This window comes from Monodelphis domestica, chromosome 5, assembly GCF_027887165.1.
Source record: "Monodelphis domestica isolate mMonDom1 chromosome 5, mMonDom1.pri, whole genome shotgun sequence".
Taxonomy (NCBI): Eukaryota; Metazoa; Chordata; class Mammalia; order Didelphimorphia; family Didelphidae; genus Monodelphis; species Monodelphis domestica.
In genome coordinates, this window is record NC_077231.1 from 238,419,682 (window position 1) to 238,435,325 (window position 15,644).

The 15,644-nt window shown below is 39.7% G+C and overlaps 1 protein-coding gene across 2 annotated transcripts in view; it reads right to left on the reverse strand.

Moving 5' to 3' along the window:
- Positions 1–9,887, reverse strand: part of PTPRN2 (protein tyrosine phosphatase receptor type N2) — a 1,540,336-nt gene extending 1,530,449 nt beyond the window's left edge. Inside the window, exon 1 of one of the 2 annotated variants that reach the window (XM_007504686.3) lies at positions 9,304–9,887. In XM_007504686.3, the coding sequence (XP_007504748.1) occupies positions 9,304–9,430 (127 nt within the window). In that variant the 5' untranslated portion in view covers positions 9,431–9,887. Of the gene's footprint in view, positions 1–2,507; positions 3,420–9,303 lie in introns of those variants that run through there. The other variant, XM_056800889.1, reaches the window with a different exon arrangement.
- Between the last annotated feature and the right edge of the window lie 5,757 nt (positions 9,888–15,644).

Genomic DNA, 15,644 nt, shown 5'->3' on the forward strand with positions numbered 1-15,644 from the left:
AGAATACAAATGGCATCACAGGAGCTACTCATCAGTTTTAACTCCATTCCACTTGATCCACATATCACCATTTAGCCACAGACATTTCTTTGGAAGTACTCTCATCAAAATCCTTCTCTATAATGTCTTGCAGCTTGCTCAGACCCACCACAGGCCTTTCCAATTGATCAAAAGTGCAGCTAGTGAAGAAACCTATGCAACCTTATACCTCTTCAGGAACCTGCAAGCACTACACTAGAGTTCAATACAATATACTCTGGAAATGGGGGTTTTCTTCCTTTTTTTAGTTTTCTCACTTAAATTTACAAGCAATTTGTGTATCATTTGGCTTTTGGAAAATGATTAAGAAGCAACTAGAACCATAGAAGGTTTTAAATAAATTCCAAGCAGGGTTATCATCTATTATCACCATTATTGTTATATTCTCATTAATGCACCGTGCTTAAATGTGCTTTTTTAATGTCCTTATTAAAAATATAGATGACTAACAATTTTAAAACTAATTTCAATCCCTTCCAAAGGTCTCAGGTCATCAATTCAGCTGAGACTTAGAATATTCAGAATAATTTTTCCTTCAGTAATAGTAGGCTTTCTTCCCTGTTCCTCCAAAAGCTCTCTACTTTGATCAAGAATAATATAAAAATAGCTAGCATTTATATAATATCTACTACATGCCAAGCACTGTTCCATGTACTTTATATATATGCTATCTGATTCTCAAAATAAACTTGGGAGGTAGGTACTATTATTATTCCCCTTTTTACAGGTAAAGAAACTGAGGCAGACAGCAATTAGGCAACTTACCCAGGTTCCCATAACTAGTAGGCATCTGAAACTAGATTTGAATACAGGATTTCTTGAGTCTGGAGCTCTATCCATTCCACCACTTAGCTACCTGAGAGAAATGTACCTTTAACCAAGGGATAGGATTTGGTACCAACACATGCTTTTACTGCATGCACACCATTAAATTGCCTTCATGTCCCACTATTAGGATAATTCCTATGAATCGAGTTTAAAACCACTGCTCTGAAAAGGAAAATCTTCCTATCCTAGTTTACCATTTCTTCATGGTTTTTACCTGTCCCATCCTCTTTAGAAACTGAGCATATTTCAGACTTAGAATCAGACCTGATTTTCCTCATTAAGAAAAACTACTTTTGTCCTTTAGGAAGCAGGCCAGTGTCTTCTGAAGGCCCCCTCCACAAAACAAGCCATTAGCAATGTCATCTTTTGTACTGGAATATAAGACATTGCTCTTGGGGACCTATATGGACTTGGGGAAAAAATATTCACACATAGTGGCTCCAACACCACATAATTAAAAACCTAATTTCTTCCTCTCCATCATTTGCCATCCCACATCTCAGTTATAGCCTTCCACCAGTCAGTTCCAGAAAAGGACAACCTAAACTTGAAATGAGCCATCCCGCTCCCTATTTGTCACTGTGACAAGCTGAAACCAAACCTCTACTTAAACCTTTCTTATCAAACTGATCCATCCCTTCCCCTCCCATCTCAATTCTGAATTGGGCTTTTTGTTATGGCAAACCTCAAATTATGGTTTGGTTTGGTCTCTTTGGTGTATGCATTACCTCATAAAGAGCTGACAAAAACCCTTCAAGCACTCTGAATGGTGAGTGCTTTTACAAGCCATATCAAACATTAAGTTCCCCTGATGGCATTTTTATTCTTGGCCAGCCAAGGAAGACTCAAGGTGCCATTCCAGGGTATGATAACAATCCATCAACTTCCAAATATCAAAACTGTCTCATAGAAAGAAACTAAATAACACAAAGGAGCATATGGGATTGGAAACACAAGCTGGGGAAAATAAAGCAACAACTGACCCAGGTGCCAAAGGGCACATTCAACTTTTGCTGTGATGTGCCAACCAAGCAAGGAGTGCTCTGCTAGGCCCATAGTATTCCCAAAAGAAAATCAACCCCATACAGCTTGATAGATTGGTTTTAAGACTGAAGGAAAGATACTTGATGCTTCTAGGTTGGAGATTCTAATGAAATACACAATCCATTCACCTCAGCCCAGAGAAATAGGGAGTGATAGCACTGCGTGTTAGAGCTAAGAGAGATAGTGCTATTTATTATAGAATACCCTCACCCTAAAGAATGCATTTTTGTAGCATCTCACAACCAGGAGCTCCAAAGATGGGTTCTCCGTCTAACATGCTTTCCAAACAAAAATCAAAGGGGAAACCTTACTTAAAACCTCAAAAGAAAGTTACCACCTGAGCTTAGACTAAGGAGAAAATGAGGAGCTGTTTCCTTGTTTCTTTAAATGGCACAAAGCAAGGCCATTTCTTATGAATGCAGTAGTGAAGTTCCAAACTTCAGGACCTAAAGGTAAGAGGGGAAATGCCAAAGGTTCTCATTCTTCTAATACTATCAACCTTACTCCCATCTTCTCTCTAAAAGGTTGGCAACACAATTAGCAAACTGAAAGGTTATTTTAATATATGATCAAGGAAGGGTTGCTGAGGAACCTACCTGTTTCTAGTTCCTGCCTTCAATATTTAAATGACAGCTGGCCAGAGACCTAACATACATCTTGTTTTCTCTCATTTTCTCCATCCTTCAAAAAACTGTTTCCATAGAGTTTCTAAGCAGCAGGGGAAAGGTCTATTTTCTCAAATTTCCAAGCCCTCTTATCAGCAAGGATGAAAAAACAAATCCAGCTGGACCTACATTTCTGAAGGCCATTTAAACTAATATGAAAACAACTGCCAGGTGTTTTTTATGTAGTATGGAGGACTATCTGCCATGAATTCAGCTGTTTGCTTTCTCTGGGAAATAGAACATCTTGTCAGAAAAAAGATAAGACAGGTGCTTATTTAACTGAATTTTTGTTGCCTTCATCTACTATTGCATCTGAATGAAAAGTTCAGTGTTCTTTTAGTTCCCAAACTTTCTTCTCTCTCCATATATAGAGACTTCTATCTTTAAGTCTAGGGACAGACTTCAAAGTATTGAATATATGCCCCTGCCTAGAGCCAAGAATTATTTTTAATGCTTGTTTACAATCCAAAGCTAGTGAAGTTTTGCTTTTGTTGTTTTAATAAGGGACAGGGAGAGCTTCTAACCCTGTTTTTTAAAAAGCAGCTTTCTAAGGTATAAATTATATTGATAGAAAAAGAGAAAAGAAACTACATTCTCCCCTTTCCTCACCCACACCTCCTTGGCTTTTATAAATCCTAAATAAAACTCCTACAGTCATCAATGAAAAGAAACGAGACTGACAAAATTCAATCCATGCACCAGAAATTATGTTTCTGTGAAGTGGTTGCCAAAATAAGCATTTATTGCTTCAGGTCTGTTTAAAAACCAGTGGGAATAGACAACTTTGATTATGTAAAGTTAAAAACTTGTTTACCAGAACAAAATCAATGCAACAAAAAATAGAAAAATTTCTTACTGGGGGAAAAACAAATATCTCAGTTAAATGTTTTATATCTAAGATAAGAAAGGGAATTTTTATATGTGTGTATACATATACATAGAGAGAAAGCCAAAAGATAATAACTGATGACCATAATAATTGGCAAATAAGTCAAAATCAGAAAAAAAAAACATGAGATTTGGATACACCAACACAGAGTGAAATAAACAGAATCAAAATATGCATAACAATTACAATAATTGAAACCAAATAATCCATTAAAAGGCACCCAAACTCAATATAGTTACTATAAACAATTTCAATCTCAGAAAATAGATAATGAAGCATACTTCCTTGATGTGTTTTTTGTTTTGTGTTGGGAGTTTTTTGTCTATTTCAATTCCATTTTAGTTTTGTCTTTTAATTTCTTTCTTCACACCCCTCTGTAATTCTCCTAGACAAATTGATATGTTTGCATTAAACATATCACTGGAGCACCAATAGCACAAAATCTCAGTAAAGGTATGTGTTTTTTACAGCCGGGGCTTTACTCTCAAACTTCCTCCTCATAGCTCAGAATTACCCATTTAAACCAATAATTAGCTAGCCTTGCCCCTCAGAATGGGAACACCCACCATCTGAGGATGGTTTCTGTAGAGCAGGAAAAAAAAAAGGAGAGAAATGTAGCAGGCAAATGGAATCACTTGCATATACTTGAAGATGTGTGAATGAGGCATTTTGGTTGCTCTTTTTCCCCCCTCCTTCCCTTATCTTACCCTCCCCCATCACCTCCTTTCAAGACCAAAAGCAAAGATTATAAATGAGTCCAAGATCAAAACTGCAAAAAGAAAAGATGGATTTTTTTCTCCCTTGTTACAGGAAAAGATGTCTAAAACTTTATTTTAAAATAATGAACCATGCCACCCAATCCAAAACACAAAATAGACTTTCTTCTGATTATATCCTATCCTGGTTCTAGGTTCCACATGAATTCATTACAGGAGAAGAATAATCAAAGGGACATGAAGAAGAAAGGAAAAATAATCCACAGATGCACCAACTAAATTTGGACAGAGGAATGGTGTGACAAAGGTGAAGAAGGGGAAAAGAATGAACAAAAAAAAATAAATAAACAGAATAGAAGAAAATGCAAATATAACAGATTAGCACAATGGTCTTTAGAGAACAAGCTAAACAACAGCGTATTATAAAAAAGAAAATTGTGCACTCCTTCTATTCTATTATAAGAAGGTTGGTGAGAGTGAGCTACCATATTCCTTAAGAGAGACTTAAGCATTAGAAAGAAGACAAATCAGACTATGTTCAGAAGGAAGAGGTTAAAATGATGAGGGGAATTAATAATAAGTGCTAAAAATTAAAGAAATAAAAGTTGGACATGTAGCTGACCAACAACCACCAAAAGCAAGTGTGCCATTGTAAACAGACTACAAAACAAGGAAAGATTTATCTCATTCTATAAGGAAACAACTCCAAGAAGATGAAATTTGCATACCAAAGAGCCATTAAAGACTAGAAAAATGGAGCTAAACTAGAGGGGAAGAGTCAAAGCCTCCTTTTACATCATTGGCTGTTTGTCTTGATAAAGAGATTTGTAAAGGTTTTGATCATTGTCAAACAAGACACAGATTGTGTGTGTGTGTCTGTATGCCTGTGCACATACATGTAAGTATAAAATAGAAAGGAAAAATCAATACATTCATTTTAAGAAAAAAAGAATTAAGTATATTCATGTTTTGGTACATTATTGTGTAGACCTGTATGTGACTATATATGTTTAAGAAATGAGTAACAATATCAGCAGTGTGCCACAGGTGCAATGTGATGGGGTACATGCCATTCTCAGCCTCATAGGTAAGATATACAATAGACTATATGCACCTCTAATTTGAGCATCCAGGATAGAGAGTGAATTCACTCCTTATAGATATATCTAAGTTTAATGTCAGAAATCCAACAAGAAACTTGGCAATTCCCTAGGCTCAGTGCAATCTCTTAGGTTAACTGATTACAGGCATTAGCCAAAGTCAATTTTTTTAAAGGCTATATCTGAGCACCCTGTATATACACAAAAAGAAGCATTCAAGAAGTTGTGGTCTCCACCGTAGTCAGCAAAACCTTATGGGTGAGAAATCCAACTGGGAAAGCTAGAGTTCAAATACCAGATTCCATGACAAAAGATTATTATCCAAACTAAAGAACTAAGAGCCATCACTGATATCTGGAACTTCAAAAAAACACTATAAATCAAATGCTGGTGGGCAAGGGGGAAAGAAAAACACTTCATGAAAGAAAATGAATCTTTTTGTAATAAAGGATATGAGTCACCTATTGGGCAGAGAGATGAACTGGATGACTATCAGGTTTCCTCCTAGCTCTAGGACTCAGATTTTATAATCAGTACTTTACTCCATAATAACATAAAAGTCCTATCCAACCTTTTTTGGTTTTGGAAAACTTGAATCTGCCAAAAAATGGCATTTAACTACCTTTGGAATATTGCCATGTTTCATACAAAATGGCACATTTCATGGAATACCAAAGCATCATAGGATTTAGAACTATAAGAAATCTTAGAGAACATCTCATGGTACTAGTTCCAAAAATAATGTTCCAAGTTTGTGGCCACTGAAAACTTCTTCCATACTAGGTATATGTTTCAAATACAATCTGCTCTCAGGGAGCTTTAAGTTTATTGGATGTCCCATATCAATCACCTTTTCTTTCTGGTTTTCTTTTTATAGATGAAGAAATTGAGGCACACAAAGATGGTGATTTGCCACAGGTCAGAGGTAAAGGTCACAGGTATTAAGTAGTGAAAACAAAATTCATATCCAGGAACTCTGATTCCAAATCCAGTGTATCATAATACACTGATTATCCCCACTCCCACCTAGGACATGTTAGATATTATCATGGTTATCCCTCAACTCAGATGGGTTATATACATGGATATGAAGAGTGGGAGAAGAGAAATAATAAAGTCACAAAAATATGAAGAAAGCTAACTTCTGGTAAGGTGAGACCCTACCAAGGTAGTACATCAAGCTAGGTAGAAATTATATAGACTACCTAAATCCACAAAACAACCAAACATCTTCTTCTACATGCTACTAAACAATGATAGTGGCACCATCATGCTCAGAAGGCAAAAAAATAGAGCCAGAGAGAAATGAATCTGAGATGGTAGACCCATACCCAGTATGGAATAAGCTTTCAGTAGCTACGGACTTGATAGCTATTTAGGGCAATGAAAGCTTCAAGGAGTCCTAGACTCCACTGATTTTTTTCCCTTCTCTTTCATTTTACTAGTGACATTTCAGAGTCTTTAGTCAATATGAATATCTCAGTTCTCCATTTGTATGATGAGACTAATAATCCACGTATGCACACTAAAATCAAAAGCTGAAGTTGCAATATATATATCCCACAGCTCAGATTACATATATACAGAAAGACTATGGTTCAAGACTTGCCTTAAATATATACCCTAGGCAAATCACTTAATGTCTTATTACCTCTGACAACTCTCTTAGACTCCAGTTCCAGGCATTTAAAATGTTTTTAATACACATTGAGATTTTAAATATTTTAAGTATATTTATAACTCTACAACATTTACATCCTATTTTCACAGGTTTTTGCTAATATTAATTCCAACTTACTCTACATAGGCCCAAAGTACATTTTATTATCCCTTTGGAGCTCCTGGAGAGAACACAGGGAAAAGTAGCTGCCCAAATTCTGAGGAGGATGCTAAGCATCGCTCTAAGCAAAGGGAAAGATTTTGGACTGGAAGTCAGGAAAAGTGGGTTCTGACTCTGGTTCTGTCCCTGACTTACTGAGTGATATGAGCTAGTACCAGTTTAGTGTGTGGTTTCTTCATTTTTTAAAATGAGGCAGTTAAACTAGAATTATCACTATGGGCCCACTCTAAGATGCTCTAAAACTGAGTGTATGATATTAGCAGTAGTATCTTTGAATATGAAGGACAATAAGATACCACTCTATGGTAGGGCCTCTGGCTGAGGCTACTATAAAAGTGAATGAAGCAAAGGGATCTCCTTCATGATATGCAAGTCCTGCTGTCTTGGTGCCATAGTATCCAGGCCTGAGAGTATGTAAGGAGTGGAGAGAGGGCAGTGGAGAAATTCAGTAGAAACCTGGCTTAGTGTTGACCCACATTTCATGGGAGAATATGAGGAGCTACCTCCTGCCTTTTACCCCACATTTGTTTGAGACTTAGAAGTTTGTGAAGCAGTTGGAAACAAGAAGGAAGGACATGAGATTATTTCACAACCATCTTTTGGAGTCAGAATTTGTCAGCATTATAAAAAAGAATACTTTGAGTTCCTAGCTTTCAAGTAAAGAGGTTCCTCATAATAGTTGATAATGCTTTCTGCAATACTAACTCCCATTCTGAAGGGGGGGGGGATCCCTCAAACCCTTTCCAAATACAGACTTAGGTGCTCACGTTCATTTAGATTGCTAGCATTTAAATTGTAATATTTCTCACCAGTAAACCACCTATGAATAACACTGTCTTCATTCTAAATGTCTAAAACCATTTTAACAAACAAGATAGGAGAATAATAGCAGAAGGCAAGATGTTGTTGGGCGAAAAAAAGAAAAGGTCACCATCAAACCAAATGTATTCCAAACCGAAGACTACTTTTCTGTAAGGTTTTACTATTTAATTATCCTTTCTTTCTCAATAAGGCCTTCACCTTTTCCTCTCCCCCCCCCTTTTTCTTCCTTGGTAACATGTCAGCAATAGCCTAGGTGAGAATCCTCTCAGAGGTGTGGTTTTCTTTTAACAAAGTGTCCACTCAGCATCATTTTGTGGTAGCAAAGGTTTGGGGGTGCAAGAATGAGGCTAGGTTGTGGGAGGGGAGAGTAGGATGGAGGGAAGAGGAGAAATGACAATCCAGAGATCCACTGCTCTCCACCCATTAACAGAAAATATCATTCAGGCACTTTCTCCCTAAAAGGCATACACATTCCTCAGTACACACTCGTGCACCCACACACACACAGAAAGAGTACACACAATATAGAAATATAAACAGTAAACACAATATACAAATACATAAGAAAAGGAAAGAGGTTGCAAATATTCACTTTCCCACACATAAGGGACTTTGGTGTTGTAGTGGGAATGGGGTGGGAAGGAGAGCCCCTTCGGTGGATCACTGAACTAAGGATAAGAGGAAAAATTTTATTTTGCAGTATGTGATAAGTGGGATTAACAGGAAAGGAGCTGGGCTTTGAAAGGTGGGGCTTAGTGGAAGAGACCTATATAGAAGATGTGCAGGTAATTTGGAGGGCTGACCCCGAGACAGAGGAGGAGAGCTGTGTGTGGAAAGGTCAGGAAAGAGAGAGGGAGCAGCCGAGTTTCCGGTGCTACCACTGAGGGAGATGGCAGATGACCATAGATGGAAACTGAGTCAAATGGGAAAACAGGGCTTTGGATGGTAGGAGTCTCTGAGAGGAAGACTTTAGCAGGGATTTGAAAAGTGGGAGTAGGGTTCGAAGCCAGAGCTGGCAATCTCTCGGACCCTTGTCCCTTGACCGACTCCTGCTGCACCTGTAACTCCCTAGTTCGCTCCGCGAGGTACAGCCTGGATGACTCCATGCTGCTGCCACGACTACTGCAGCCTCAATATCAATCTCCTCCTCCTTCTCCTCCTTCTCTTCCTCCTCCTCTAGAAGCTGCCAGTCTCCAGTCCGGCACCTCCCCATCCCTTGCAGCCGAGGTCTCCCACCTCGCCCAGCACCCGCCCACCACCGCCACCACCACCACCACCACCACCACACATACACAGACACACACACACAGACACACACCACCCGAACCTCCCTCCAGCTGGCCGCCCCGCACGCACTCACCGAACCTTCCCGGGAGCGAGCGGCCGCGGGCGGCGGTGGTGACGGTTGTGAAGGCTGACAGGAGCAGCAGCAGCAGCGGCGGCGGCGGCCGAGGCGCCGGGGACAGGGAACGTGGCGGGGAACCCATCACGCCTGGCCCATAGCAGGCTACTCAGTGCGCCCGGCTCCTCACAGCTCTTTGCTTGCTCTCTGCACTACGTCTCTCTGGTACGGGGAGCTCAGTCCATGGCTGTTGCTGACACCAGAGGAGGCTGTAGGGGAAGGCGAGAACTGGATGGCCCGACGACGGACCGAAGGAGGAAGGCAAAGATGGACCGACTTGTGGAGGGGGGAGAGGAACGCGGCAGGAGCGGACGCAGCAGGGAGGGGATCAGGAGGCCTGGGCCAGGGCGTTAAAGGGGCGCCGAGGCGGAGGCAGCAGCAGAAGCAGCTGCGATTGCACCGGCCGGCCTCCCTCCCTCTCGCTCCGCGCTCCTGCAGCACCGAGAAAGACCTCGCAGGCTTCAACACCCAGGACAGCGCCTAGCGCCGCCTGCCCGTCCCCTTGGCCACGCCTCCTTCCCGGCCCCCCTCCCACTCCAGTTTCCCCGCCTCCTACCCCCTCCCTCCATTAGTTCCCCCCACACCCTCTGCCTTCTCTCTAGTCTCCCAGGCTACAGATCCACGAGGGCCCGGTCTCTGGGCTCCTGGGACACGGAACCTTTCGCCCCTTCCTTCCTAAACTCGAACCCCTGCTTCACCTTCAACCACCTGGCCCCATTGATCAGTCTCTTAATCTGCTCCAACCCCGGGAAGGTGGGCGGTTGCTGTTTCTCTGTAACCCAACCTAGACACTCTTCCTACTGAGGAGCCAAGGGGAAGTAGTAAAGGGGAAAGGTGAGCTCGAGGCCCTGTGGATACCTTTCTGACTCCCCAGTTTAGAGGTGTACTGAGCCCCTGACCTAAGGCAGAATGAGGGTTTACATTTTGAATTTCCTTACTTTGGGGTCTCAGATTCTGAAATTTAAACTTCAAGTCTAGCTCAACCATTACTATCCAAATTTTTTATAAAAATCCCAAGGGGAAGATAACTGACCTCATCCCTCCTCTAGTTATTGTTTCGTTTTCTGTTTTCTATTAGCACCAATGAACTGCACAGAGCAATCTGCACCCTCTCATCCTTACCCTTGTGGATCAGGGCAATAAATTAGACATGGGGAATGGAGTGTTTTGTTTTCTGTGAGAAGCTAGCTAGTCTGTGTAGATCCTATTCGTTGTCTTGGATGCTTTAACTAAGGGTTCTCAAAAATTATGGCAACTGATTCAGATCCTGCCACTGTTACCTGTTTTCCTTAAATTATAAATCAGCATATACCTACCACCTCTTTAATGAAAGTGGTGAAGAAAGTTTAGTAAGACAATCTAGAATCATTTTTGTTATATTATCATAAAATGTTATCAGACAATCTAAGGGCAAATTGTGGACAGCTCCCTGGGCTTCTGCTAGTCAGTTTTAATAGTCCCACTCCCAAGCCTATTCCAGATAGAATCTAAGATACTTATATAAAGAAAGATCACTGAATAAAACTGGGTTCTATCATGCTCCCATCTCAATTCTTCTCTGATTAAAGGTCCTTTCCTCTTTCTGGGGAAACATACATCCCCACACACATACTCGTTACTATGCTTCATTTGTCCTTCAAATGAAATCTCATACTCCAGATCTACCCTTCTATCCATCCATCAAACACAGTCATTTTGCATTCCATTCCCTCTGTTCACTGTTTAGTGCTGGTATGCTAAGGTACTCATAACTGATAATGGGATATTCTTCTATGAGGGTTATCCTCTTAGGGATGGTTTAATAATGATGTTGATAGCTTACATTTATATAGAGTTTACTATGTGCCAGACAATGTGATAGGTGTTTTACAATTACCTCATTTGATCCTTACAATAGCCCTGGGAGATAGGTGCAATTATTATCCACATTTTACAGGTAAACAGAGGTTGAAGTGATGTGCTCAGGCTCACACAGCTAGTAAGTATCTGAGAATGGATTTGAACTCAGGTCTTCCTGACTCCAGGTCTATTCCTGTATACTCTCTGTGCCACCTAACTCTTTAGTCTACAATCAGAAATTTTAGAGCTAGAAGGAAATTGGACGTCCCCTGATTAAACAGTTGAGGAAACTAAGGCCCAAAGAGGTAGGGGCATTTTCATAATGCCTTTACCCACAGGAATTACCCTCAAAAGGTAGAATTTTAGACATTACAGGAGCCAAATGGGGCATGGAGAACATAGAAGTGAGAAGTTCTTTCAGTATAGTACCTTGTCCCCTCTCACCTTTGCCTGTTATATTCACTGGCTTCCTTCAAGAACTCAGGGAAACTAAGGGTCTCCATAGACAGAAAGCCAGCCTGGAGTCCAGAGAACCTGGGTTCAAATCTGGCCTCAAACATTTACTAGCTTTTACGAACCTGGACAAGTCATTTAGCCCCAATAGCCTAGCCAGCACCCTTGGAACAAATATTTAGTATAGATTCTAGGACAGAAGCTAAGGGCTTAATAAAAATCAGCTCAAATCCCACCTTTTGCAGGTCTTCCCCATTCCCACCACCACCATCCCTCCCCCATTATTACTGTCCCTCCCTTTCATATTACCGCCATCTGCTTTGTAACTATCTTTAGTATGCCTAGTTATCTACATGTTGTCTCCCCTGATAGAATGAATGCTTCTTGAGGGCAAGGACTAGTTTGATTTCTTTGTATCCCCAGTGTTTAGCATGCAGGCCAGACACATAGTGAATCATTTCTAAATACTTGTTAACTGACTGATTGACCAACTGACCATAAACTGACCTTCTCCATGGTTCCCTGCTTACATACAAAAGTATTCATCATGTCAGTCAATAATATTTATTGATCCCCTAATCTTTGTGAACTACAATAGTCATTAGGAAAGGAGGGTAGACAGAAAGAGAAGTAAAGGAATAGAATATGTGAGCCACAAGGAACATCCAGTCTACTTAGAAAAACAGAACATACAGATGGGAAAGGCACAAGAACACATTAAAAACAAAAAACAACACATAAATGTTTAAATGTAAAATAATGGAGTGTAAAGGAACCCAGAGGTGCTTAAAGAGCCACTGAAAAAATAAGTAAGAGAAAGGAGGGATACTACCCATGTGGACTGTTAATAGAAATCAAAGACCATATGTAAAAAGCACTACAAACAAAGAAACTAGGAGGATTTCAGACACAGCGGAAGTGTCTAAGTACCCCAGAGCCATTTAGAATCATGGAGCAAAGAAAAATCTGCCAGATGGACCACAGGTCAAAGACATTTCTGAATCATTTTATTTTCTAGAGAAGGCTGATTCCCAAGTGGCCAGGGATAGACCCACTCAGTGTTATGAACTGTTGTTCAATCATCTTTTAGTCATGTCCATCTTGCCATGACCCCATTGGGGGTTTGTTTGTCAGAAATATTGGAGTGGTTTGCCATTGTCTTCTCCAGGCCATTTTACAGATGAGGAAACTAAGGCCAAGAGGGTTGAGTGGCTTGCCCAGGGTAACACAGCTAGGAAGTATATGAGGACAAATTTGAGCTCTGAAAGATGATGCTTCCTTACTCCAGCCCCAGTACTCAATCCACTGGGTCACCTGGTTGCACTTTACTATAAAATAGGCAAAAAAATCTATCTTTGTACTCCTTCATACAACTCCCCCAACCAACATATTTATACTTTTGTTCCAACAGCCATGAAAGCAATTGAATTAGGAATTGTGGAGTTCTTAGAGCTTTATCAGACATTGAAAAATCCAAAACCATCCACTGCATCCTTAGCCATCACCAATTGTCCTGACTTTTATCTTGCTTGTGTACTTGGAAGACTCTGAAAGAGTGAACAAGGATAAGGATTTTGTGCAACTCTGGCTCACTTAAATCTAGTTCATGCACAAGTCAAGACATCACCCCATGATGCAACTGGTCCTCTTCAAAAACAAAGGACGAACAACAACAACAACACTTTTGCCCTTAATCACACTCTCATTTTCATTACTCCTTTTCTCCACTATAAATTCTTATGTTGTTTAGGTCTTTCCTTTTATTGAAGAAATTAATTTGAGAAATACTTCCATGATCCATAATTTCATTGGTGTGTGTACTTCTTCCACCAATGTAGATGGAAACATGGAAACTAGGTGCTATAGTGAAAAAAGATAGACACACAGATAGATGATAGATGGATAGATTAGTTGCCTACAAAATGGTCCTCAGACACACAAATCCTAAGTTTTTTCCTCTCAGAGGTTGTGTTCTGTTGGCATAGTCCATGAAAACCAAAGGTCAGGTACAAGTAAATAAATATTTATTTAGCACTTCCTAAATGCCAGAATTACAAATAATGGCAAAAAATGTTTCCTTCTCTCAAGGAGCTCACAGTCTAATGGGGAAGATAGCATGCAAATATCAATGTACAAATAAGCTACAATAAGCCAGTAGTCTTTTAAACAACAATGCTAGGGATTTCATGTGTTAACCCTCCCACACATACTTGAATTTTAAAATAGACTACAGGTAGTGAAAGCAAGGATTGGCATAAAAGAATGAATGGCTAGTGATAAAATTCCAGGCATTTGTGGAAGGAATTGAAGGAGAAGTTCAGGGTTTGGGGCAGCATCCTAGCTTCCTTCAATATTACTAATGTCTTTGGAGAAAGAAACCTCACTTTTCTATCTATTCATGAAGCTAGGAGAAGGGTAGGATGGTTAAGAAAATGGTTAGTTGATAAATCTAATCTACAAGCTGCAGACCTCAAGAATCTTATTTCCTCCATATCAGTATTCCAGCCAATGATGGAGATCATAACTTGTCTAAAATTATATTTGGTAGGCCATCAGTCTTCAAGAGTTCCTGTGACCAGTTTCACCCTCCTGTAGCCAATCTGGTGTGAACCTCCCAAATCTACCTAACATTGGTACTATGACAACAACTTTGTCATACTCAAAGCATTTTCATCTTTGTTGACTCTAAAAAATTTTACCCCATGCTCCCAGAACTAAGTCTTAAAGCAGCATTAGAGAAAGATTTCACTGGAGGATGAGGAAAGCATTTAGAATTTCATATTTTCTATGATTAGATTTTAAGTAACAGACTCTGAACAAGATGAATATGACTGTCTTGTCAGTTGAGAAGGAGAATCCACAAAGTAGAAATTCTCAATGAAATGATTCATGCATGGACAGACTTTTTGTCAATTGACTATAAGATAATGAATCATTCCCTAGCTTAAATAACAAGGAAAATGTAGCTTGCTCATGCATGCTACCAAACCAAGTTTCCTACCTCCATAACTTTGTGCAGGCCACCCTTTATGCTTCAAATGTCACAACCCCCATCTCTGCCTTTGGGATTCCCAGAATCTAGAAAGCATCTTTCAAGGCTCAAATTATTTCCAGATTCCTTTGGTTTTTAATTTGGTCTCCAACATACCCCCAAATTATCAAACATTTATTTACTTTTTTGTTTCCCCATAGTACAGAGTTCCTTAATGGAGTGTCCATGGCTTTTCAAAGGGTCCATGGAAAAATTCCAGGAGGATTGATAGGGGGAAAAACCTACAACTTTATTTTTCACTACCCTCTAACTAAAATTTAGCATTTCTTTCAACAATTTAAAACTATTTTCTGAGAAGAGTTTGATAGGCTTCACCAAATGACCAAAGGAAATTCATGATACAAAAATGGCTAAGAAACTCTAGCAGAATATAATCTCCCTCAAGGCAGGATTTGTTTTGTAATTTATCTTTATTCTCCCAATACTGTACCTTGAAGAAAGTAGGTGCTTAATAAATGCTTGTCAGATTGGATCAGATTGGCAAAGAAGCAGGTAGTAGTAGGAAGGCATAAACTTCAACTTCTTGGCACCCATCACAGAGTCCTGCATACAGTGGGTGCTCAATAAATATTTGTAGGGCAAGTGAATAACAAAAAAGTAAAAAAATTGACTTGGGAAATTAGGAGGCAATGGGGAGCAATATTTTTTAAATCATTCAGATATGTAAAGCATTCAAAGACAAATGAGTACATTCTCAGGGGTCTGGCAAGCTATCTGATAATAAATTCAATGGCAGATCCAACATGAAAATAAAAAATGCATCAGGAATAAGGAAGGTCATGCAGAAAGTAATCAAAATGAAAGGGGAAAGTGGAAGGTAAATGTGATTTATGGTGTGATCATGATATCATACAGTGATGTTAGGGCAAGGCACTGATTCATTTCAGTGAAATTACCTTGTGAAGAATGAGGACTTGTTATCAAATAGGATAAATTTCCATTCCTCCAGCATGCC